The 23,522-nt window shown below is 38.3% G+C and overlaps 1 protein-coding gene across 4 annotated transcripts in view; it reads right to left on the bottom strand.

Annotated features, from left to right (window-relative positions):
• NBAS (NBAS subunit of NRZ tethering complex) overlaps positions 1-23,522 on the bottom strand; it is a 188,347-nt gene that overhangs the window by 147,378 nt on the left and 17,447 nt on the right. For all 4 annotated transcript variants that reach the window (XM_066994950.1, XM_048071263.2, XM_013172651.3 and 1 more), the window contains exons 10-21: positions 17,689-17,827; positions 16,553-16,618; positions 13,091-13,219; positions 11,632-11,695; positions 9,951-10,144; positions 8,584-8,841; positions 7,697-7,822; positions 6,219-6,370; positions 5,294-5,428; positions 4,946-5,024; positions 3,926-4,030; positions 3,544-3,680 (exon numbers count right to left, since the gene is read on the bottom strand). In XM_066994950.1, the coding sequence (XP_066851051.1) occupies positions 3,544-3,680; positions 3,926-4,030; positions 4,946-5,024; positions 5,294-5,428; positions 6,219-6,370; positions 7,697-7,822; positions 8,584-8,841; positions 9,951-10,144; positions 11,632-11,695; positions 13,091-13,219; positions 16,553-16,618; positions 17,689-17,827 (1,584 nt within the window). The remainder of the gene's footprint in view (positions 1-3,543; positions 3,681-3,925; positions 4,031-4,945; positions 5,025-5,293; positions 5,429-6,218; positions 6,371-7,696; positions 7,823-8,583; positions 8,842-9,950; positions 10,145-11,631; positions 11,696-13,090; positions 13,220-16,552; positions 16,619-17,688; positions 17,828-23,522) is intronic.

Raw genomic sequence — 23,522 nt, forward strand, 5'->3', positions numbered from 1 at the left:
TTATGTATTTACAATGGCAGTAAAGCATTGTATTCCTACGAGATCACCTTTAAAAACCTGAGGGCAATAGCCTTAACCATAAACTGAGAATGCTAGCTACAGTTATTAAATAGAGATTAGAAAGAGTTATCAACTGCTCTGAATACCTAAACTTTTATAACCTTCACACTAGTTGTCTTAACTGATAAAGACTCTGCACCTGATGGATCTTTGTGAAGGAGCATGAATCCCAATGACCCAGACCTATTACAGATACAAGAGTCATCATTATACAAGAAGCTGAGAAATAACATGAAAAGTGAAAGAAGTAGAAAAACATTAGAATCATTATCCTGCAAAAACACATTACTAGGTAACTTCAGTCCATCACAATGTCAGTTTGAAGTTGACAGGCATGTAGAGCCATGGGTGCATCTTACTATTTCAGATTCCTTCTCAGCTTCAGGGAGCTGTTGCGGTTACATAACTCCCAGTCCTTTTAAACATTCTCATGAATGCATAAATCAGTCACTATAAACCTGAACAGTTCCGAGAGTGATCACCAAAAGGTGCTAAGCTACAAAACATGCAGCAAAAATTAGGAAAAAAAAGACATCTATAACCTGAGATGTTTTACAAGCAGACAAGGAAAAAAAATACACATTTCCTAACAACCTAGCCCAGAAGACAAAAAAAAAAATCTTCTACATCTTTTTAGCTTTGTTATGCCAACTTCTTTTTGACTGATTGAGCCTTAAAGTTTTTTGGGACACCAGACTCTAACGCCACCCTAACGTAGATAATGTGCCAGTAACAAGACAAAAACCTGCTTTATGCTCTATAGGATGCGCTAGCAAAACAAGCATTTCTTTCCCTGAGTACTGAGTTTACTACCTACAGCTTAACTCGAGGCACCAGACAAAAATGAAATGACAGTCATAATGCAATCTTTACAAAAATATTTCTCATAGGTAATGCGTTCTTCAGATGCAGCACTTCTATGTGCATTCACGTTGGCAGTGTCGTGCAGCAAACAATTATACACGAATGCCTTTCTGTTGTCAAAAGCTAGAGGTGCTTACTTGCCCCATCTCACTTGTCTCATGCTCAGATAAGGCAGCACCTACTAGCATTCTCAAGTTTTTCCTCATCTGGATTCCCCTAGAGATGAAGGAACTAACTGTAGGAACACAGAACAAAGTGGTGAATTTCCGAAAGGAGGAGCTACCTCAGAAGACTAACTCGTAACCAACCCTCTTATCTTTTATCGTGCTCCATAAACACAGGATATAGGAAAAACTCCCAGCAGTACTTCATTCCTCCTGCTTCCCTTTTGCAATATTTTCGTTTTGTTCACATGCTTATTATACTTGAAAGTTTTTAATATTATGTGGGAATGAAATAATTTCATAAATTGAATCACAACCTTGTTCAATCAGTTCATTTAAGACAAATTTTATCTGCATGCTCTGTTCTACAGAGAAGTAAAGCTACACAGCACATTCTTCTAAACCAGAATTCACAGCAAAAACTGCATATCTACAGACCGCCAGCAATTCTGTTCATACTAGTTTCCCACTTTAAAAAAAATGCACGAAATAAAAGACCTAATAAACTCATTTACAATCACCAAGAACTTAAGTTATGTTTGATTCACATGGATGCATTTTGATTCATGTGAATTCTCAGAAGCTGACTGGAAGAAAAAAAAATAAACTTACTCCATTTAAGAAAAAATTAAAATTAATATGAAATCAAGTCTAGACTTAAGCAAACTTAGGTCTATTTCATTAGTAGATTATTCTCAATCACAGATACTTTCATTAGTAAATATTTCATACTATGACATTAATATAATAGAGCTTTTGTGTGTCTAGCAATACTGTTAGTAATCAGCTTTGCAACAGGGTTAACAATTTTAGAAACAAGGTTAGATCAGATACATAAAAATGTAATGAGTATTTCCTGTGTACATGCTATTTGCTCTCATTTACATTTTGCACTTGTACAGTGTTATCTACTCTGCAACTTGCAGAAAAGCACAAACCTGAACATATCTGCTGATCCTAGCACTGCCAAGTTCTCTCCAATCTGTCAGTGGTATAAAGATTCAAACTACATACTTCCATTCTTCAGCAGTAGACAAAACTAAGTTTTTAACTCATAACTTCACATCTTCACTACTAGAGCAATGGTGAAATATTTTAATATTTAAACCTTAACATTTTACCCGCTAGCACATAAGTCAGTTTCTTAAGCAAACCAACCAAGCAACCACAGCAACAAAACAAAAAAGAGAACCTTTCAGAGAAAAGGAAAGCCTGTTTGCAAATATCAACAAAAAAATCACAACATTTCAGAAAAGCCTTCCTCCCTCCCTCTCAGACGATAAATCTTGTTAAAACAAAAGAGAAAATTTAGAATCTATCATCCCAATTTTATAAACATTGCAGTAATTTCTTCTTGCGATTTTGTCACCTTACAGAAAAAGATAAAACAAGTGTTTTCACACCATAAATAATGCATTCTCAATATTACCAAAATGATAAAAAGGGCACTAAAAAAGTACTTGATATCAAGAAATAAAGGCTAATTTCTACTCAGAAAAGGTAGAAGTGATAAGTACTATAAACCAGGAAAAATGTCAGGGGAATAAATATATGAATAAAAACTCTTCTGCATGAAGAATTACTCAAATGGCACAGTTAAAACTTCAAAGTGAAAATTCTAACTATAATGTTGGAAGACTACAAATAAAAAATAAGTATCTATTAGCTACTCCAAAAAAAGTATCTTTCAAAAAAAAAAGTCTTCAAAGTCCTATTGCAAAATATTAAATAATGAAATCTCCCCAATTCCTTATAAGCACTGAGCAATGTATTTCAAAACTAATTTTGTAACTGAAGTGTTTGAAAGAAACACCCTAGAAGCAAAATTTTAATTAATACACAGAACATTATTACAATGTTCAAGAAAGATACTTACGAAGATTTATATGAATAATTAACATGAAATTGACAGTAAACTAACATTTATAACTCAAGTGAATGAATAGAAAAGTCTGGATATAAGACTTCTCCTAATTCTACCTTTGTAAGGAGAGTAACAATCAGTGACAAGAAGATTAATGATTTTAAGTTATTGCCTCCTTAAAGGTTAAATTGCATTTAGAAACAAATCCAGAAGAGTATAATATTTAAGTTCCTTCCAGGGAGCTAAACACTTGTATTTTTAGCCTCTTAATGCTGGCTGTTACTACAAACCACTTACAGACTTAGATTTTTACAGGTGTAAATACAGGTAGTTCCAGGTCAGAAAAGGACATGCTTCCTCTTTTGGGTAATGGAGAAAAGTAAATCTAGTTTCCCTGCTTTCTCATAAATAACCAGAAGAGATAAAAAAAAAGCTTCCATAAATGGCACAAAATAAAACAGAAAACAAAGACAAAACTGCTCTCTTGATTCCAGGAAATAACTAACAGCAGATCACCACAAATGGAAACCAATTTATGTATAGAGCTAATTTTTTTTTTTTTAAAGTTAATATCCACTGATGTATTCTTACCAAGCTTCAGGCAACAAGAAAGCATATTCATGTGGTGAAGTAGTCTCTGGGAAATTGGAGAGAATTGCTTGTCTGTGTGGAAGCAAAGCTGATCCATGGAAAGTGAACAAGATTTCCAGGGCTCTGACATTGCTTTCCTAAAGAGAAAAACAATATGTCGTGAAACTAATTTAGGACTGATACAGACTGAAACTGAGCAAGTAATGTAAGTTTAGATCACACAACACTTAATTCTAAGATTTTCCTCAGCAATAAGGAGAATTAGATCAGGGTCACTGATTGTAAATAAATAAACGCAAATAAATACACCCTCCAATTCTTCAGTTTCCATGCACATAAGTCAAAGAGGCAAAAAAAGTATATTATAGTAAAATATTAATACCCGAGCATAAGTTCTTGCTGAAAGCACAATATTCTGATTTCTGAACTTCTTGAAGAATTCACCATCATAGTGCTGTTTAGCTGCATGAGGTCCTCCAAGGATTTCCTTTAAGAAATATTAGAGAAGACTGTTTTTTTATACAAGATTTACAAAAGCATGAAAAGTGTGTTTCTTTATCATACAATGATGAAGCATCCGTTATACCTGGAAAACATGGGAGGGGGTTAGTTTTTGTTTTTCTTTCCTTTTTTTTTTTTAATTTATCTCTAAATGAAAAACTTTTTTTTTTTTTCAATTCTCTGCATTATTTGAATTAGGGTGTAGACAACATCAGTTACAAAGGGATTTGGTAAAAATCACAACTTAAATCGTACCAACTACAAAGTTCAGTTTAAAAAAACTAAGCAAAACACAGTTTTCAATTCCAAAAAGTTTCACTTCTGTAACTCATGAAAGAAAAATAAGATTTACTAGAGAATGTGAATAGAACTTCCTAATTAGACTGATTGAGGGAGCTTCAAAGCATTAATAATCCTGCATCAATTCCACCTTCCATGTTGTTGTGTAAGTTATTTCCTACACTCAAAACTGTTCAATTATTCAAGACACATCAGATTTCCCCTCTGACATTTTACTTTAATGTCATATTCATGTGTAAATGCCAAGTGCACTTAATACCAGCTAACATGCACTTTATGCTGTACATGACTATTCCTGAAAAAAGGGAAAACAGTCTGTGTTTTGCTGGCAGACAACCACAGTATGTTCAAAACAGGCTTCTGCCCAGCTATGCTTCTCAAAGCTAAAAGCTAGCCATCTGCAACCTTGAAGCACAAGAAATGAGGTAGCCTGAACAGAAAACAGCTTACATTTCTCAAGTGAGAGACCTACATTTCAACAAGACTATGAATGTTAACACTATAACATACAAAAAAATACAATGATGTGACAAAAATGTTACAGGAGTACCTGGGTAATGAGAATTCAAAAGAACTTAAGTCAGTTACCAAGTTCCCTTACCTCATAGGTTTCAAGGCGATCAAGATAAATTAACAGCTTCAGCCTGCTACGGCAGAGTTCTTTTTGTTCCAGTGTTAGCCTGTTACCAAAGCAAGAATTTTCACATTTATAATTGATACTGTATATCATATACATATGAAGACAACAGCCATATATTCGAATGATTTGGTGCACTGGAGAATATTGAGAAGTGAAGTAAATTGAGAACTTTGATAAAATATAACACCAAATAAAACTCTGCACCACTTTTCTATCACGAATAACGTACATAAGAGTAACTATGTTCTTGCAACTCTGTAGTTATAAGTCTACAAGTCTGAATAGAACATGGCTTAACACTGCATTTACTTTGAGAAGTTTACTGATAACAGCAGTTCTCGATGCTTCCTGGCCTCTTTTTCCTTTCTAGCATCTGTTTCTTCATCTGCTGACAAGAAGTCTTCATAGGGAATTTCGATGTCCACCTCCCCTGGTAAGATAAATCTGGAGGACATAACAACCAAATCAACAGTGATACAAACAAAAAAAAGATATGAAGAACATATTGCTGAAAAAGCATATTGACACAGTTTTCTATTTATGTCTTGACTAAAAATCTAAACTTTCATAGAAAATTATAACACTGAATTTTGCTATTGTAAGCAGACACTCAGCACAATCAAACAAAAGGCATCGAAAAGCAACTCTTCTACTCCCCCACCTCCAAAAAAAATACCCACAACTATGATGGTAAAAGCTTCTAAAGTCTACAGGTAACACTGAAATTGGCAATGTTTCTACAACTTACAATTGTAATAGATGACTGGATGAAGAGAGAACATCCTATTCCTCCATCATGAACTGAATGCCAAAGAGAATTGTCTCTGCATACATTTATCTACTGACCCAATCCTGCCACTGCATTTTGCTTTGCTCCCCTCCCCACTTAAACAACAAAATATTATCACAACAATCAAGACATACAATAAAACATCTTCATTAGGAGTAGCTGCAGCTACCAGAAGAGACAGCAGAAACAGTCTCTCAGAAAAATCAAGACATCAGAAGTTCTTTGTAATGGAAAAGATAACGGGCATCCAGACATAAGAGAAAATTCATTATAGAAGTACTTTATCAAAGGTAAAATGGGAATAAACACCAATAAACACCTTGTAGACATCTATAGAATAGTTTGATTCAGAGCACTGAATTTTTCAATGCCCTGCAAAAGCATCTTAATATTTTCACTATTAGTTCATTTAGGAGGAAAAAGAAAAAAACACTCTTCCCAAACCTGCCGCCATCTTCTCCTTTTCCTATGGCCACAAGAGCCTCCAAGTCTGTGCCTTTCAAGCCATACTGTAGTAACTTCTTCGCAGCATCCACATTCTCTGGAACTCTTTCCAAGCACTCGTGAAGAACCCATGCACGCTTCTTAATTTTGCTCTGTCCAAGACAAAAGCATAGGCCTAGTGTTATATGTTTCAATCCAGAGCAATGAAAACAGAAATGTTAAGTAGAAGAAACACATTAGAAGACTTTAAAAAAACATCAAGTTAATCTGGTAACTGGCAATATGAACAAAAAAGAAAGTGAGATGAGGAAAATACCCCACAAACGATAATCTACAGTTCTGTTCAATCAGTATGTGGTCTTCGTTTTGTTCAGTTAATGCAATGAAGTTAATTCTCTTTGCAGGGCTCTCCACACGACTTTGTTTACTAGCTAAAGAAAAGCCTCCAGCACAAGAAACTGCATCCTGAAGGAAATCAATGGTCACTGAATATAGCCCACCAATAGAAAAAGAAGCTAAGAATGCAAAATACATAATTCCCTCCGAGTTTACATGGAGGAAGAGGGCACAAATGCCAAATGATCATATCAGACCATTCACAACAACAGGAACAGAAATTGTTATTTCTGCTCCCTCATTATTATCACTCCTGATTATACTGTATCAAATGTGATGTTTTGGGGCCAAAGATACAGCTGTTATAGATTTCGCGTATTCCCCAACGGGGCTTGAGTTATTCTCAGTATCTGTCTCTTCTGTCACAGAAGACCATAGACACAGAGAGGTCACAAAGTATTATTGGCTCTATATGCCAATCTTTAGTTGAGATTACATAGTATATGGAGAATGGTTACTTAGAAAATCTTATTTTGACATTTAATTAATATATGACTTGAAATAAATAAAACTACATGACATTTCTCTTGATCTCATAGAAGATTTTACATCATTGCACGATTAGGTTGTGCATCTTTGATGACGCCTGTCTGCTGAGTTAGGTAACTCTCTTTAAAACAAACAAAACCCATGTTGGATTCTACTGAAACAGTCCAGTCACAGGTTGGATTTAATATCAATTTTGTTATTCAACCTTTGCAATACCTATGGATACCAACCTAACCTTCCGGCATGATTTTCTAAAATACCTGGAAGTTATTTAAATGTATTCCATTTCTAATTATTATTCATTTGCCGTGAAACAATCTACCGCTACATGTGGGAAAGAGATTACATTAGAGAGAGCTATTAACTGAAATTAGAAGATATTCCAAAGGAAAGATTTCCATTAACTTTTAAGGTCTCTGAATCAAGCCTTCAGTTAAAATTAACAAGATCACTCTCTCTCACATGGAATTTGCAGGACAGCTCTCCAAACTGCCACCGATTTATGTTGCATAAATGAGAACGCAATTCAACTTCTGTGAAGATAACACAGACATTCTGAAAAGAAAGCCTAAAAGTCACAAAAACAAACTCACCAAATAGTCTTGAATTGAAGCAACGTTAACAGCCGATTTCCTCCACTGTCTTTGATAGACAAGATCAGAATCAAGGCCATATGCTTGAGCCAAAGACAGAGCTTCCCCATATTCTTCATTATCAATCTGAAAAGTAAACACATGAAAATGAAAGTCCACATTAAACGATCAATTATTAAGTCTCTGTGTTGAAACAGGTAGAGGGATAATTACTATGGGTATGCTTAAGCAGGTAGGAAAGTGAATGGCTTATAAGATAAGAATGAATAAGACCCAGATCTGACAGAAGCCTTTAGAAAAACAGAGACTTTTCCTCAATAAAAAGGAAGAAGTTCAGGCAACCAGTATGACATTAGCACCCCCTGGAAACTCTAATAGCTATTAGGCTTGACTGCTTTGCCATCAGAACAACCGAAATGTCCTAAACAAAGTACTGCCTAGAGAAGTCTTCAAGAAAAAGAAGCATCTCTTCCATGATAAAAATGTGTCATAGGACTACTTTCTATGTACATTATATGTGAAAAAAATATGCACGTCAATTACATTAATATCAGAGTATAAGTTAACCCATTCTCTAGACAATAACAAACCGAACTAATTTCTTTCAACATATCTGCTTAGCCTCCCCATTATTTGTAAACACTCACATGAGCACAATTCCAACACTAATGAAGCATAGTTACCTGCAAACATCTTATTTGAATTATCATCGTTTATAAACAATGGTCACCTACATCAGATAACATAGCCCACTTTCAGCTATGAAACCCCCTATAAATATGTGCCTAAGTTCTACTGTTAATAATAACAACTATTTTTAAAAGTATTTTTTTAAGTATGTCTAAATAAAGCTCATTATCAGATACAACCTTCCCTTCAGTACTCACTTTTCTCTGGTAAAGCTCCTCTGGAGTTGTGGACCTCAAGCTAACAAGGCGGAAATTCTTTGTAATAGTACGCGGACGTTTTCGTGGTGGAGCAAATCGTTCCATTTCTGTCACAAAGTACAGGCCTTGCTTCAGGTAGCTGAAGTATCTGTCCTTAGCAGAATTTTCATCATCAGAGTCAGAGTCATCTTCTCCCTCATCTTCATCACCAGGTCTGCTCTCCAAGCGTAATCTTTTTGGAACAAGTTTTATCTCACACTGCACAGAAAACAATTCTTAGGGGTAGAATACAAAGCTTCCACCTAGCATATCTCATCTAGCTTGGTGACAATAGAGTACACCTCCACTTCCAGAACTTCAGATTTCTGGATCAACGTTATTCCTCCTTTAAACCCTTTACTTCTCAGCTTGATTAATATTCTCCTTGATTTGAGACTTCATCCTTTACCTACTAAAGCAAGGGCAAAGGTTTGTTAATAGTAACCCGCTATTGCACTAGATACACTATCCTACACCACCCCAGACAGTACAGAACTATGGAGACATATTTAAATCTCAGCACACTGTTACATTGCTTACTTCCGTGTATGAGAATGTTTTCAACTCTTAGGTAAGCACAGGTATCTATTTCTTTTCAATACAAATGTAATCTCCAACTATTCTTCCCCATGTTCTTCTTCCTACAACATGCAAGTCACTGGCTGTATCTGATTTCTAGAATAACAAACCTTTCAAAAAACATACATGCAAGCTTTGGTACACAGTGAGATATTCTGACTTTTTTTTTTTCGTTTAAGATGTTTTAAGACCTATTTCAATGCAAGTCTTAGGAAACAATCGGTTTCTTTGTTTCAGAGAAAACTTCTGGTTAACTTCACTACCAAAGTAATGTCCTACTCCTGTCTGGAATCCTACTAAGGATTAACAAAAAAATAGATCCCTTGCACAACTTGGTCTTAATTTCAATTTGTTCCTTATTTCTTTTAAATATACTCAAGAGGCACCTTTTTCAAAATGGGAGAGGGGTGCAGCATTCTTGTGGTATTCTTCAAATGCATTAACAAACGAAGCAGTGAAAACTGACTGTTGACACAAACTGCTTCCTGCAGAATTTCCTTTCCTTTCATTCAGACTCAGGCTTCTACAAGTTTTTTTTTATCTGCTGTCTACATAACAACTGAATTGCCAAGTAACTTAAAGACAGTTGAAGTGCAGGATGTTCAGAATCGCCTGCCTAGAGATAAAGGAGGCAGAATCACTTTTCCTATTAATGATAATAAACATACATATGCACGCAACATCCTTAGGATTACATGTACAAAAGCAAATTATTTCTATTGCTTTCCAGAATGATGTGTATTCCTCACCTCCAGGCTTAGAAATCCTCCATCATGAGCTGAAGTGACCTGAGGAGAACTCTCAAACCATTCACATGACTTTCCCAGCAAGTTTCTTAATGTCTTGACTGATGACACAGTTAACGCACCAGAGCAACGAGCCAAAATCACAGAATTATCTGCCCACCAATTTACATCTATCAGTGGGTAATAGGATTCTTTATCTAAAATAAAGAAATAAGAAAGCATCTCATAAGGAAAGATAATTTTAAACACCAGATAAGAACTGAAGTGGCTTCAATTAAAAGATTTCATCTGATGGCCTAATTTAACTAACATTTTATTATTTTATATGCATCCTTACTTCATTAAGTTTGCATTCTGGGCCAACTGCAGTTTACTGAAATCACTTCTGCATTAACTAAAGTCGTTATGGGGGGGAAAAAAATAAATCAATTTTTGACTTAACCTAAGTATTTTTCTTTAATATTATTTAGAAAAAAGTTCACAGTAAACTGATTTACTTGCAAAAAACATGACAGAATTTAGATATTTGATAAAGAACTCCTTTATACTTTACCTCCCAGTCCATCCTTGATCAAGTAAGTCTCCCTGGCAAGGAATGTTACATTGATGAAACTCAGAAAAGGTTACATTGCTTTTGAGGACAAGTGACAACTGTGAACAAGGCTCCTGAGACAGCCTACAAGATGTGGTTGTTAAGAAAATTTAAGCACCAACAAGAAAAAAAAAATCACCACAGATGAGGATGGAAGCCATGTCACTTCTAAGATTATTTGTATTATAATAACTGGGTATTGGAACAAAAATGTTCATCTCAAAGAGTTAGCTCAATTTAATACATTATCATTACCCACCTCTCTAATAAAAGCCAACCATTATCCAAAAAGGACAGAGAAATAGATCAGCTTATTACTTTTCTGCTACTTCAGTGCTTAGTTAGCAGGCTACCCATAAAGATCAGAAGAATTAACCGAAAAAAAAGGATCACCAAGAGAAACAGCGCAAAAAAGCAGAGAGCTTTTAGTAGTATAGACATATAGAAGCACCAGCAAATGGATCAGAAACAGCTATTGATGTCTGCACTCTTGTAAGAGCCATGCAGTATCTCGGGGATAGATGGCTGCATGCGATGGCTTGAATTTTGGGAAAAGAATAGAATACTGACATAAGGTAAAACAAGCCACAGGACAGAAAGCCCTTTTATTTCAGAGTTTTGAAGTAATCTCTCTATATTACATTAGCATTCAAGATTTATTAGACATACATAGACAGAAGAGGTAAAGGTAAGTTCAGATTTTAGACTGTGGACTCTAAAAATGTATTATAATGATTATAATTTCATCATTATATTATGATGTAGTAGCTTCTGATACAACCTAAGACAACTGCTTGACTGTTCAGCATTCTAGTCAAAATTACATGATTAATAATAAATGAAGTCCTGTACTAGATGAAATACCCTCTTATTTATGATTATGGCTACAAGAATATTCCTAGGAGAGGATTTTTAAAAACTATACTATGACACTTGTTTAGCTATGTCATGCTACAAATTCAAATTGTACATACAATCTTGTCAACCACCCTAATTATGATTTAATTAAGCTATTTCATTATCTTTGTACATTTGTATAAATACTTTTAACCACACCATAACTTGAAACAACAATTCAACTGCAACACATACCTTTTATTTTCTTTCTTTTTTCACTAGAGAGACTCCAGTCTGGGTTGATTTCATCATAACCTGGCTACATAAACGTGAGAGGAAACAAGAAGGATTAATATGCAAGCAAATCTTTATAACACAGACAATCTGCTTATTTACTTCACTGCCGACCCACTCATTTTTCAGTGAAAATACTCACAGATAAGTTCAAACCTTTCCTGATCATAAAACATACACATGCTGAAGTTAAACTTTTTTCCAAACAGTTAAATTAAAGAAGGGGAGAGAGGAGAAGTAAAAAGGAAAAAAAAGTACACTACTGGTTTCCTTAATACAAACTATACAGTTTAACTGTATTAACTGCTTAACTACAGTTAAGCTACAGTTACCCACCCTGTTCCCCAGGGGTCAGTGTTGGGGCCCATCCTCTTTAATATCTTTATCGATGATTTGGATGAGGGAATTGAGTGCACTCTCAGTAAGTTTGCAGATGACACCAAGCTGGGGGAAAGTGTCAATATGCTGGACGGTAGGAAAGCCCTGCAGTGGGACCTGGACAAGATTGGTCAATGGACAGAGGCCAATGGGATGAGGTTCAACATGGCTAAGTGCCAGGTCCTGCATGCACTTCGGCCACAACAACCCCAAACAGTGCTACAGGCTCAGGGCAGACTGGCTCAAAAGCTGTGCAGAGGAAAAGGATCTGGGGGTGCTGATTGATGCTCACCTGAACATGAGCCAGCAGTGTGCCCAGGTGGCCAAGAAAGCCAACAGGATCCTGGCTTGTATCAGGAATAGTGTAGCCAGCAGGACCAGGGAGGTGATCATCCCCGTTCTCTGCTCTGGTGAGGTCGCACCTCGAGTACTGTGTTCAGCTTTGGGCCCCTCACTACGGGAAGGACATAGAGGTGCTCAAGGGTGTCCAGAGAAGGGCTATGAAGCTGGTAAAGGGCCTGGAACACAAGCCCTACGAGGAACGTCTGAGGAAACTGGGGTTGTTTAGTCTGGAGAAGAGGAGGCTCAGGGGAGACCTTATTGCTCTCTACAGCTACCTGAAAAGAAGGTGTGGGGAGCTGGGGGTCAGCCTCTTCTCACAAGTAACTAGTGATAGGACTAGAGGGAATGGCCTCAAGTTGCGCCACAGGAGGTTTAGGTTAGAAATTAGGAGACATTTCTTCCCAGAGAGTAGTCAGGCATTGGAACGGGTTGCCTAGGGAAGCGGTGGTGTCACTGTCCCTGGCGGTGTTAAAGGAAATGTTGGATGGGGTGCTCTAGGGATATGGTTTAGTGGGTGATATCAGTGGTATGGTTGGACCAGATGATCTTGGAGATCAGAATACAAGGCTCCTGAGTTTACTGGAATGACAGTATGCAGTTAAAGCACAGTCATCTGAACTTCTCTCATCTCCTAGGGAAACACATCTCCAGAGGATTAAAACATACACTCCAAGTTTGTAAACACGTATGTCCCTCTTACCTGGTCAGCTTGGTCCCATTCTCCTTGTTGTCTGAGAGATGGAATAGACCAGATTGTCAGTTTTCCTGAGAAATGAATAGCTGCCAGAAGAGCTCCATCAGGGGAAAGATTCATCTTGAAAATTCCATCCTGCCAAACATTGTCAGCAAAACCAAAAATCTCTTATCTTTTCAGAAAAAAAAAAATGTCAACCTGAAAACTTAACATGCTTTAAAAGTTTAAAAAATAGAGTTAAAATGAAGGCAAAACAACAATTGTGGTATGGAAAAGTAAAAACAACCTATATAATAAATGAAGAATACTGCAACTACTAACAAAACTCTGAGACGATGAACTTTTTTATCACATTCTATACAATAAATAAAACCTGAGAATACAGGAGAACATCTGCAGGCTGTTCTTAAACTATCTGTTTAGAGAAATCATTTAGCAGCCTCAGTTTTCTATTGTCCTGCCTCCATAGTCACCTTCCAAGAAAGATGGCTACCCAAATGCAGCTTAGCACGCAGCTCTCTCCCTCTGGTAGCAGACTTTTGGTTGGGTAACAACAGAGGAAGCAGCAATAGGCCAAACATCAGATTAAGGCCATAATGAAGAAATAATTCAACAATTGTAAGTAAACCTTATCAAAGCTACAAAACATTACATTACTTCTCCTGGATGAAGTTTTTCTTACAGGCAAAATGTAGTGGCCTTGCTCCTACAAACAAAATATTTCCTTAATATTAAGGATTCATGAACTCCTCTACAATTACAGCTGTGTCTCTACATTATTCCCATGAGACAAAATATACACTTGAGTTTTTAAGCCAAACTTAGTGCCCTGGCAATGCATAACTGTCTCTGAAAACAGGATTTAGATTCGTTTGTGCATGCCATCCATCATCAGGTTCTCAGAGTCTAGTCTTCACTGAAAAACAGAAGTATGTAGATTTCCAAAGCTTGATATTGATCATGGAATCTCATTTTGTTAGTGTAGCTCACTTTTAAAAGCTTTCTAATAAACATTCATCCTATATAACACTAAATACTTAGTATCTAGGATTTAGAACTATCCAAGTCTGACACTAATCAATTTTTAAGCAACACCCTCCCCTCTTGGAAAATATCTCAACATAAGTGAACTATAGATGAGTTACTAGACTTCAATATGATTATGAAGTTTTAATACAAAATCTACAGCAAATTAAGAACAGATATCATTTGAAGATGACTCCTTTTTGTAGTTTTATTTGGGTTAGTTATTTTGGCTTTTAATTATTTCATTTCTTTGGCTGTTTTAAGTTCTAGCTATGCCATAGAAACAATTATGATCAAGCAATCTGCTCATTGTTCTCACACTGTTGACTGGTTTGCAACTTATTGAGAGCACTGCTTAAATTCAAGCTTTCAATGTGCTTTTACACAAAATGGAAGGCATATTAAGATTTTTTTTAAGCAAATTATGATTTTTTTCTAATATTCATAACTCTTAAGTGTTCTCCAATTATGTTCTTAAGTACCTAGAGTGTAAATTTGTATTTGTAATTTGTGCAATTTGTATTCTAGTTTCTCAAGGATAGTGCATGCCTACTAAAGGTAATTCTCTTTTTACAAATCAAGTTGCATGCACAGAGTGCTAAGAACAAGAGACTGTTAAAGGACTTAGAAAGATATACCTAAAATATTTAACCCATTCAGATGAACGGTCAGTGGTACATAACATAGATTTTAAACACAGGTTAAATAACTACTTAGTATTGGTAACCACCCTTTTGCTGTTTAAAAAACAGCCATGTGGCTGCTAATATGTTCAAATTTACAACCCAGTTATTGTTATCTATAGAGATTAATCAGTCCTTTGGCAAAGTAGTCAATGCTGCCTTGGAAAACAACTTGTCAACTTCAGGGAACTGCAGAATAAGACAGTGAGAGTTTCAGTAGGTTGGCACTTCCCATTTTAAAACTGACATTTAAGTTACCAACTCTAACAATCTAATCCAAATACAGGTAGTTCTTATAACCAAGTCCCCTAGCTGCTGTGCCTGTCACATTGTAATACTGTTGTCAATTTCCTACTAAGAATGTAAAATATAGCTCACAGATTTAAACTATAAGCTCAGAAATTGGATTAAAACATTCAATAACAACAATTTCTGTTTTCCTTTGTGAATTTGGTACTGGCAAGTGCACTGATGATGAAGTATAGCACAATTATATTCAGTACTAGCCTTCCAGTAGACTTCCACTTTAGTTCAGTCTTCTCTTTCATATTTTCAGTGAAGGAAATAAAATCTCTTCCCATTCTACCCTTGAGAGAGTTTCAAAAAGATCTGTTTTCCCCCTCCAACCAAGCATCCAATTTCTTCTTTTAACCAGTCACCTAAACATCCCAAAAATCTATTAAGGTTATTTCCCAAGTCCATATAACTTCATACAAGCCGTTTTTCTCTCCACAGGACACAGTGAAGGGTGGGAGGTAAATTCTTCACTGCTCCTTCCTTGTAAACCACAAGGGGAAAACTTTAAAAAAAAAAAATACAAGGAGGGAAAGGGGAAGGAATCAAACAAAGGCTATAGACATGTACAAAAAAGGAGACAGGAGAATGTGGTGCAGATACCACATGGGTAGCCCCAAATGCATGCAGAAGAAAGCTGAAACTGCTATGCATAAAACCTTAGAAACACAGAAAGCATACACCAGCACTTCAATCCGATGAGACTTACCACTCACTCTGTCAAGGGTGAAAAGAATACAAGACATATACCCAGGGTTTGTTTAAGAACAAATTGCTTCTGATCAGCAGTTTTGCTAGTTTCACATGCATCCTGCTTGTAGAAGTTTGACTCATCATAAACTTTTGCAGCTATTTAGGAAAACATTTCCATAGTATCTCATAACAGACAGCAACAATTAAGTCTCCATTTTCCCTATCCAAGACATGAATGATTGATTTGAACTTAATGTATGAAAATTTAGGGCTCTAAGGGAAGAGGGTTTTTGTTTGTTTTCAGGTAGGAGTAAGGTAGTGCAAGAGGCTGGTTTGGGATATTCCTTCTCTCCCCCTCAAGGCATATATTTGAGGAATACCAGCACAACAACCAAGTCTCTTTTAGAGCGTACACATGCTACGTTCATTATATTCATTAACAAATAACTAAGTAGCTTTTTGCATCTCCCTTTTTGAATGAAGGTTTACATTCTATTTGAGATTGAACTCTACTTCACTAAAACTGTTCCTGTCATTATGCTGGAAACACCAACATTCAAGCTTCAGGAGATGAACTAATAGGATTTTCAAAAAAGCCACAGAAGCTACTCCATTTAAAATTAAAAGCTTACTATTTTGATAAGCTTTATAGAAATGTAAATTCTTTAGTTGCTTAAACTAAAAACTCCTTTCAAATCAGTCTCCCAGGCAATCATTAATGGACAATTATGCTAGTAGAATACATTTCTGAGGTAGACCTACACCTTAATACCTGTTCTGTTCCTCGTCTGCTGTAAAATCTTAAATTCATAATCCTTAATAATCCTCTTCTCTGTGCCTGTAAGAACAGAAATATACCATGAAATGAAAGAATCCCATACATCATTTTATGCACCAAAAGCTAAGTCAAATTTAAAGTAGCAAAACAACTTTTCAAAATTCTTAAGCTTCCCTAAGGCTACCTATCTTAAAATAATGCAAGGATAACTTTGCCTATTTTGTTGGGTATGTATGTATCGTATGACGGAAAAGCATTGCTCGCTGCAATGAAATGAAGACCATGAAGACCTCGCTTTTGTATAAAGCGATCACTATAGAAGAATAAATATTGGAATTTTTCATAGCACTGTAAGCTGATTTCAGTGTATCCTTTTATTTATACAATAGTCCAGTTGGAATGGACTTACAAAGATCATCTAGTCCAACCGTCTGACCTCTCCAGGGCTAACCAGAAGTTAGCATATTCTTGAGGACATTATTCAAATGCTGCTTGAATATTGACAGGCACAGGGCATCAACAACCTCCCCAGGAAGCCTGTTTGACCACCCTCACAGTAAAGATATTTTTCCTCATGTTCAGTCTGAACCTTCCCTGGTGCAGTTCCTTGCCATTCCCTCACAAACTACCACGTGGTAGCTGTTACCAAATCAAACATTTATTTCTACTAGAAGCCAATGAAGTCAAGAGTCAGAAAACAGAAATATTACAGTTCTGCTGCTTTTTCTTATTAAGTAATAAAACAGACAAAAATATTTTTTTCCAGTAAAAAAAGGTGACGTATCCCAGTACAAAACGTATTTCACATATTTACATGGTACAAACTGGGGAGAAGGAGGAGCATTTGGTTCGTGTTTTTTTTTTTTGTTTGTCCCACCCTCCCCATTAAAAAAAAAGAAATCCACAAGTCATAATCAAAAACTTAAAAGTTCAGATCATACTACAGAAAAAAGCAAACAGATGCTTGAAGGGAAGAGAAACTTTTAAAAATTCACACCATAACTTACTTATAAAATAGTAGAACATTGCATTACGGTTTTACAGTTCAAGAAGAGATACATACAGAACTTCCCATTAGATAATTCTGCTAATTACAATAATCATCCAACAAAATGAGAAAATATACTTACTGTTCTAATGTCATCTTCATAACTAGTGACTTGTTTATAATGGGGAGATCCTGATAGAACTCTCCAAGCAGATATCCCACAACCGGTTGCTTTAGATACTCCATCTTCATCTGTTTCACAGCCTCCTACAAGCAAAAGTCTATAAAATATAAAAAGACACATTATTAGTTTCATATATTGACACAAAAATATGTTGTTCTCATTGCTTTTTAATTTTAAGTCAGAAGTACAGCAGTTTGCCTGTAGTAATGAAAAAAACTTTCAGTACATTATAACAACTTACAGTCCCAGTAAACTTTAAACATCAGGCTGTTCATTCACAGACAAAAAGATCTAAATATTTTTTGATTAACACTTATTTGCGGCATTTATCCCTATCATCTTCGGCTTTCCAAATAAGGCACAACTCCCAACATTTAAAATAAAATACATCTGGCTACAAACCTGAGATTCTCCCCTACTCTCAAAGAACAATAAAAATTACAACTTAAGCTTATGAACGCCTCAAGACTGCCTCCACCAAGAAAGATAGAAGGGTAATCGTTGTAGGCAACTCCCTTCTCAGGGGAACAGAGGGCCCTATTTGTCGGCCTGACCCTACCCATAGAGAAGTCTGCTGCCTCCCTGGGGCCAGGGTCAGGGATGTTGCCAGAAATCTTCCCAACCTGGTTCGCCTCTCTGATTACTATCCTCTATTGATAGTCCAGGCTGGCAGTGATAATATTGAAGAGAGAAAGCCTGAAGTCTATCAAACGGGACTTTAGGGGACTGGGACGGTTAGTGGATGGAGCGGGAGTACAGGTGGTGTTTTCGTCTATCCCTACAGTGGCAGGGAGGGGTACCGAGACGACACGGAAAGCCCACCTGATTAACACGTGGCTCAGAGGCTGGTGCCAACACAGAAATTTGTTTTTTTTTGGCCATGGGGCGCTTTACTCGGCACCTGGCCTGATGGCCGCAGACGGGTCCCTATCTCTAAGGGGAAAATGGATCCTAGCCCAGGAGCTGGCAGAGCTCATTGAGAGGGCTTTAAACTGGGTAAGAATGGGGAAAAGGCTGAAATAAGGCTTGTTGGAGCTGTGCCAGGGGGAACAATGGCAAGGCCTGGGGAAAAGGCAATGGCCCAACTGAAGTGCATCTACACTAATGCACGCAGCATGGATAACAAACAAGAGGAGCTGGAAGCCATCGTGCAGCAGGCAGGCTATGACTTGGTTGCAATCACGGAAACGTGGTGGGACCACTCTCATGACTGGAGTGCTGCAATGACTGGCTACAGGCTCTTCAGAAGGGACAGGCAGCACAGAAGGGGTGGTGGTGTGGCTCTCTGTATTAGAGATTGTTTTGATGTTGTGGAACTTGAGGCTGGGAATGATAAGGTTGAGTCCCTATGGGTTAGGATCAGTGGGAAGGCCAACAAGGCAAACATCCTGGTGGGGGTCTGTTATAGACCGCCAAATCAGGATGAGGAGACGGATGAGGAGTTCTACAGGCAGCTGGCAGAAGTTGCGGAATCGTCAGTGCTTGTTCTCGTGGGGGACTTCAACTTCCCAGACATATCCTGGAAGCACAACACAGCCCAGAGAAAGCAGTCTAGGAGGTTTCTGGAGAGCGTGGAAGATAGCTTCCTGACGCAGCTGGTTAGAGAGCCTACCAGAGAAGGTGCCCCGCTAGACCTTCTGTTCACAAACAGAGAAGGACTGGTGGGAGATGTGGTGGTCGGGAGCTGTCTGGGGCAGAGTGACCAGGAAATGGTTCAGTTCTCTATTCTTGGCGAAGTCAGGAAAGGGACCAGTAAAACTGCTGTCTTGGACTTCCGGAGGCCGGAAGGCTGACTTTGAGCTGTTCAGGACACTGGTTGGCAGAGTCCCTTGGGAGGTGGTTCTGAAGGGCAGAGGAGTCCAGGAAGGCTGGGCACTCTTCAAGAAGGAAATCCTAATGGCTCAGGAGTGGTATGTCCCCATGTGCCCAAAGACGAGCCGGCACAGAAGAAGACCGGCCTGGCTGAAGAGAGTTGTGGCTCAAGCTTAGGAGAAAAAAGAGGGTTTATAATCTTTGGAAAAGAGGCAGGCCACTCAGGACTACTATAAGGCTGTTGCGAGGCTGCGCAGGGACAAAATTAGAAAGGCCAAAGCTCATCTGGAGCTCAATCTGGCTACTGCCGTTAAAGATAACAAAAAGTGTTTTTACAAATACATCAACACCAAAAGGAGGACTAAGGAGAATCTCCATCCTTTACTGGATGCGGGGAGAAACTTAGTTACAAGATATGAGGAAAAGGCTGAGGTGCTCAATGCCTTCTTTGCCTCAGTCTTTAGTGGCAAAACCAGTTGTTCTCTGGATACCCAGTACCCTGAGCTGGTGGAAGGGGATGGGGAGCAGGATGTGGCCCTCGCTATCCATGAGGAAATGGTTGGCGACCTGCTACGACACTTCGATGTAGGCAAGTCGATGGGGCCGGATGGGATCCACCCGAGGGTACTGAGAGAACTGGCAGAGGAGCTGGCCAAGCCACTTTCCATCATTTATCAGCAGTCCTGGCTATCAGGGGAGGTCCCAGTTGGCTGGCGGCTAGCCAATGTGACTCACATCTACAAGAAGGGCCCGAGGGTAGACCCGGGGAACTATAGGCCTGTTAGCCTGACCTCAGTGCCAGGGAAGCTCATGGAGCAGATTGTCTTGAGTGTCATCACGCGGCACTTGCAGGGCAAGCAGGCGATCAGGCCCAGCCAGCATGGGTTTATGAAAGGCAGGTCCTGCTTGACGAACCTGATCTCCTTCTATGACAAAGTGACATGCTTAGTGGATGAGGGGAAGGCTGTGGATGTGGTCTACCTTGACTTCAGTAAGGCTTTTGACACCGTTTCCCACAGCATTCTCCTCAAGAAACTGGCTGCTTGTGGCTTGGACTGGCGTACGCTTTGTTGGGTTAAAAACTGGCTGGATGGCCGGGCCCAAAGAGTTGTGGTGAACGGAGCCAAATCCAGTCGGAGGCCGGTTACTAGTGAAGTCCCCCAGGGCTCAGTACTGGGGCCGGTCCTCTTTAATATCTTTATCGATGATCTGGATGAGGGAATTGAGTGCACCCTCGGTAAATTTGCAGATGACACCAAGTTAGGTGCATGTGTCGATCTGCTCGAGGGTAGGAAGGCTCTGCAGGAGGATCTGGATGGGCTGGAGCGATGGGCTGAGGCCAACTGTATGAAGTTCAACAAGGCCAAGTGCCAGGTCGTGCACCTGGGGTGCAACAACCCCAAGCAGAGCTACAGGCTGGGAGATGAGTGGCTGGAAAGCTGCCTGGCAGAGAAGGACCTGGGAGTACTGGTTGATAGGCAGCTGAATATGAGCCAGCAGTGTGCCCAGGTGGCCAAGAAGGCCAAGAGCATCCTGGCCTGTACAAGAAGCAGTGTGGCCAGCAGGTCTAGGGACGTGATTGGCCCCCTGTACTGGGCTCTGGTGAGGCCGCACCTTGAGTACCGTGTTCAGTTTTAGGCCCCTCGCTACAAGAAGGACATGGAGGTGCTCAAGAGAGTCCAGAGAAGGGCAACGAGGCTGGTGAGGGGTTGGGAGAACAAGGCTTACGAGGAGCAGTTGAGGGAGCTGGGATTGTTCAGCCTGGAGAAGAGGAGGCTAAGAGTAACCTTATCACTCTCTATAGGTACCTTAAAGGAGGCTGTAGAGAGGTGGGGGTTGGTCTATTCTCCCACGTGCCTGGCGACAGGACGAGGGGGAATGGGCTAAAGTTGTGCCAGGGGAGGTTTAGGTTGGATATTAGGAGGAACTTCTTTACTGAAAGGGTTGTTAAGCATTGGAATGGGCTGCCCAGGGAAGTGGTTGAGTCACCATCCCTGGAGGTCTTTAAGAGATGTTTAGATGTAGAGCTTAGTGATATGGTTTAGTGGAGGACTTGTTAGTGTTAGGTCAGAGGTTGGACCAAGTGATCTTAGGGGTCTCTTCCAACCTAGATGATTCTGTGAACAGTTCTGGTCATTCTGCTGAAGCATGAAAAAATGGAAGCCTAGTAAGTGGTACAGAAGATATTTCTCCTTTAACTGAAGATCAAAGCAGAAACAGACTTTTCAATTTTCTTTTCTAAAGCCACACTATCAGTTATAATATGCACACAGTAATTTCATTACACACATTAGATTCTACTTACAAAAAAAAAATTGAGGCACACTCGATACTATTGTTGATTACCACTAAAATGTATCAAAACATTTTCCCTTGGAGCCCTTTGACCTTATTAACAGGCAGTTTTAGCATTATCTTATGATCACTTTGATGAAAACTTTGAGAACAGAGGTCTATGTTTGTTTGGGAGCATCATTTTATTGAAAAACCCATCAAAATGTAAAATATCTGCAAACAAAGGCATAGATCGAAGTCATAAGTTGAGCCTGCAGAACATTTATCCGTCTTCAAAGTTCGTGTTAATATTGAAATATTCTACCACCTAGCGGCTGAAGCTCATATAGCAGTCATCTGCCATTTGAGCGTATTTCCAAAAAAATTCATTGCTGCATCTCACTAACAAAAACCTCTGCTGTAACTACATAACAAACAGTAATTTATTTAACATTACTGTATAAAAACATCTTAACCAGTTTTAGCTACCCAGACAGCCGAGTAATAGCTTGTATAGAAGTGAAGAAGCCCTCTGTATTTTTTTATGACTAGACACGCAATTTAAATAAGTCTCTTCATAACATACTCCTCAGAATAGGTATTGATTTAATGGATACGTACAATATGAACTGAGTAGTTCTAGTGGACTAAAACTGATTACTGGGGAAAAGTGCCCTTAGAAAAGAGAAAGAAATCACAGATTAAATGTCATACACTTAATAATCCATTCATTTTTCTTCTGCACGTATTTTGTTTCCCTTCTCCCCTGTGTTTCCCTAGTGCAACTTTCCTGTGCTTCCCACCACTTTATCACTGAAGTTTGACACACTGCCACTGATCAAGGAACGTAAGAACTGTCCCCAACTTGTACAAAAGCCATCTTTTAGTCACAATACGTAGCTCTTCTGAAGAACAGCAGTTAAAAAATAAGGAAGAAACAAGTTTCCAAATACCTTACAGCACATAAATACAAAATCTATACAAATAAATCAATCTTTTGACTAAGACACTGAGACATGGCACATCACATGAAACTCCTCCTAACAGCTTTAAGTTTTAGGACAAGAGACTCGATATACCCTATTGTGCATGATGTCATGCCCATTCTAGCTGACCACAAATAAACATGTCTGGATACTCACATCTGAGCACACAGTCTAGCATCAGTGAACACAAAATTACATCTGACATCTCTGAAAGATGTTGGCAAAAATCAGTGTTACATAGATTATGCATGAAGTGATAAAAAAATCACTGGAAGCAAGTCTCGTATCCATCTCTTTCACAACTTGACTATTATGATTTATTTTTTTAAAAAAACAATTCAATCAGTAAACACAAACTTCATGAGCTCACCACAGCACAGTTGTCTACACCTAATAACCAAAAGACAGCAGGCATAATCCTCTGGAAAATGAATTTTTCTATAGTCTTGTCCATCCACAGGCATTTACATTCTTCTGTGAGCTCCAACTTCCATTGCAACATGCCACTGAGTTAAAAATTTCAACAGCAATAGTGACTAAAATTCAATTACAATTGACGGCACTGTGCCAGAGTTGACTCGGAGACAAACAGTAGCACAAAGACCAAGAGAAGAGTTGTCAATAGTAGTGACAACAGTAGCGCCAAAACTGCCTGAACTAGCTCTCAAAAACTCCATCAAGATAAATCTTTTCAAAGAAATTTTGGAAAGAACTGTCATA

This window comes from Anser cygnoides, chromosome 3 (assembly GCF_040182565.1).
Source record: "Anser cygnoides isolate HZ-2024a breed goose chromosome 3, Taihu_goose_T2T_genome, whole genome shotgun sequence".
NCBI classification, from domain to species: domain Eukaryota; kingdom Metazoa; phylum Chordata; class Aves; order Anseriformes; family Anatidae; genus Anser; species Anser cygnoides.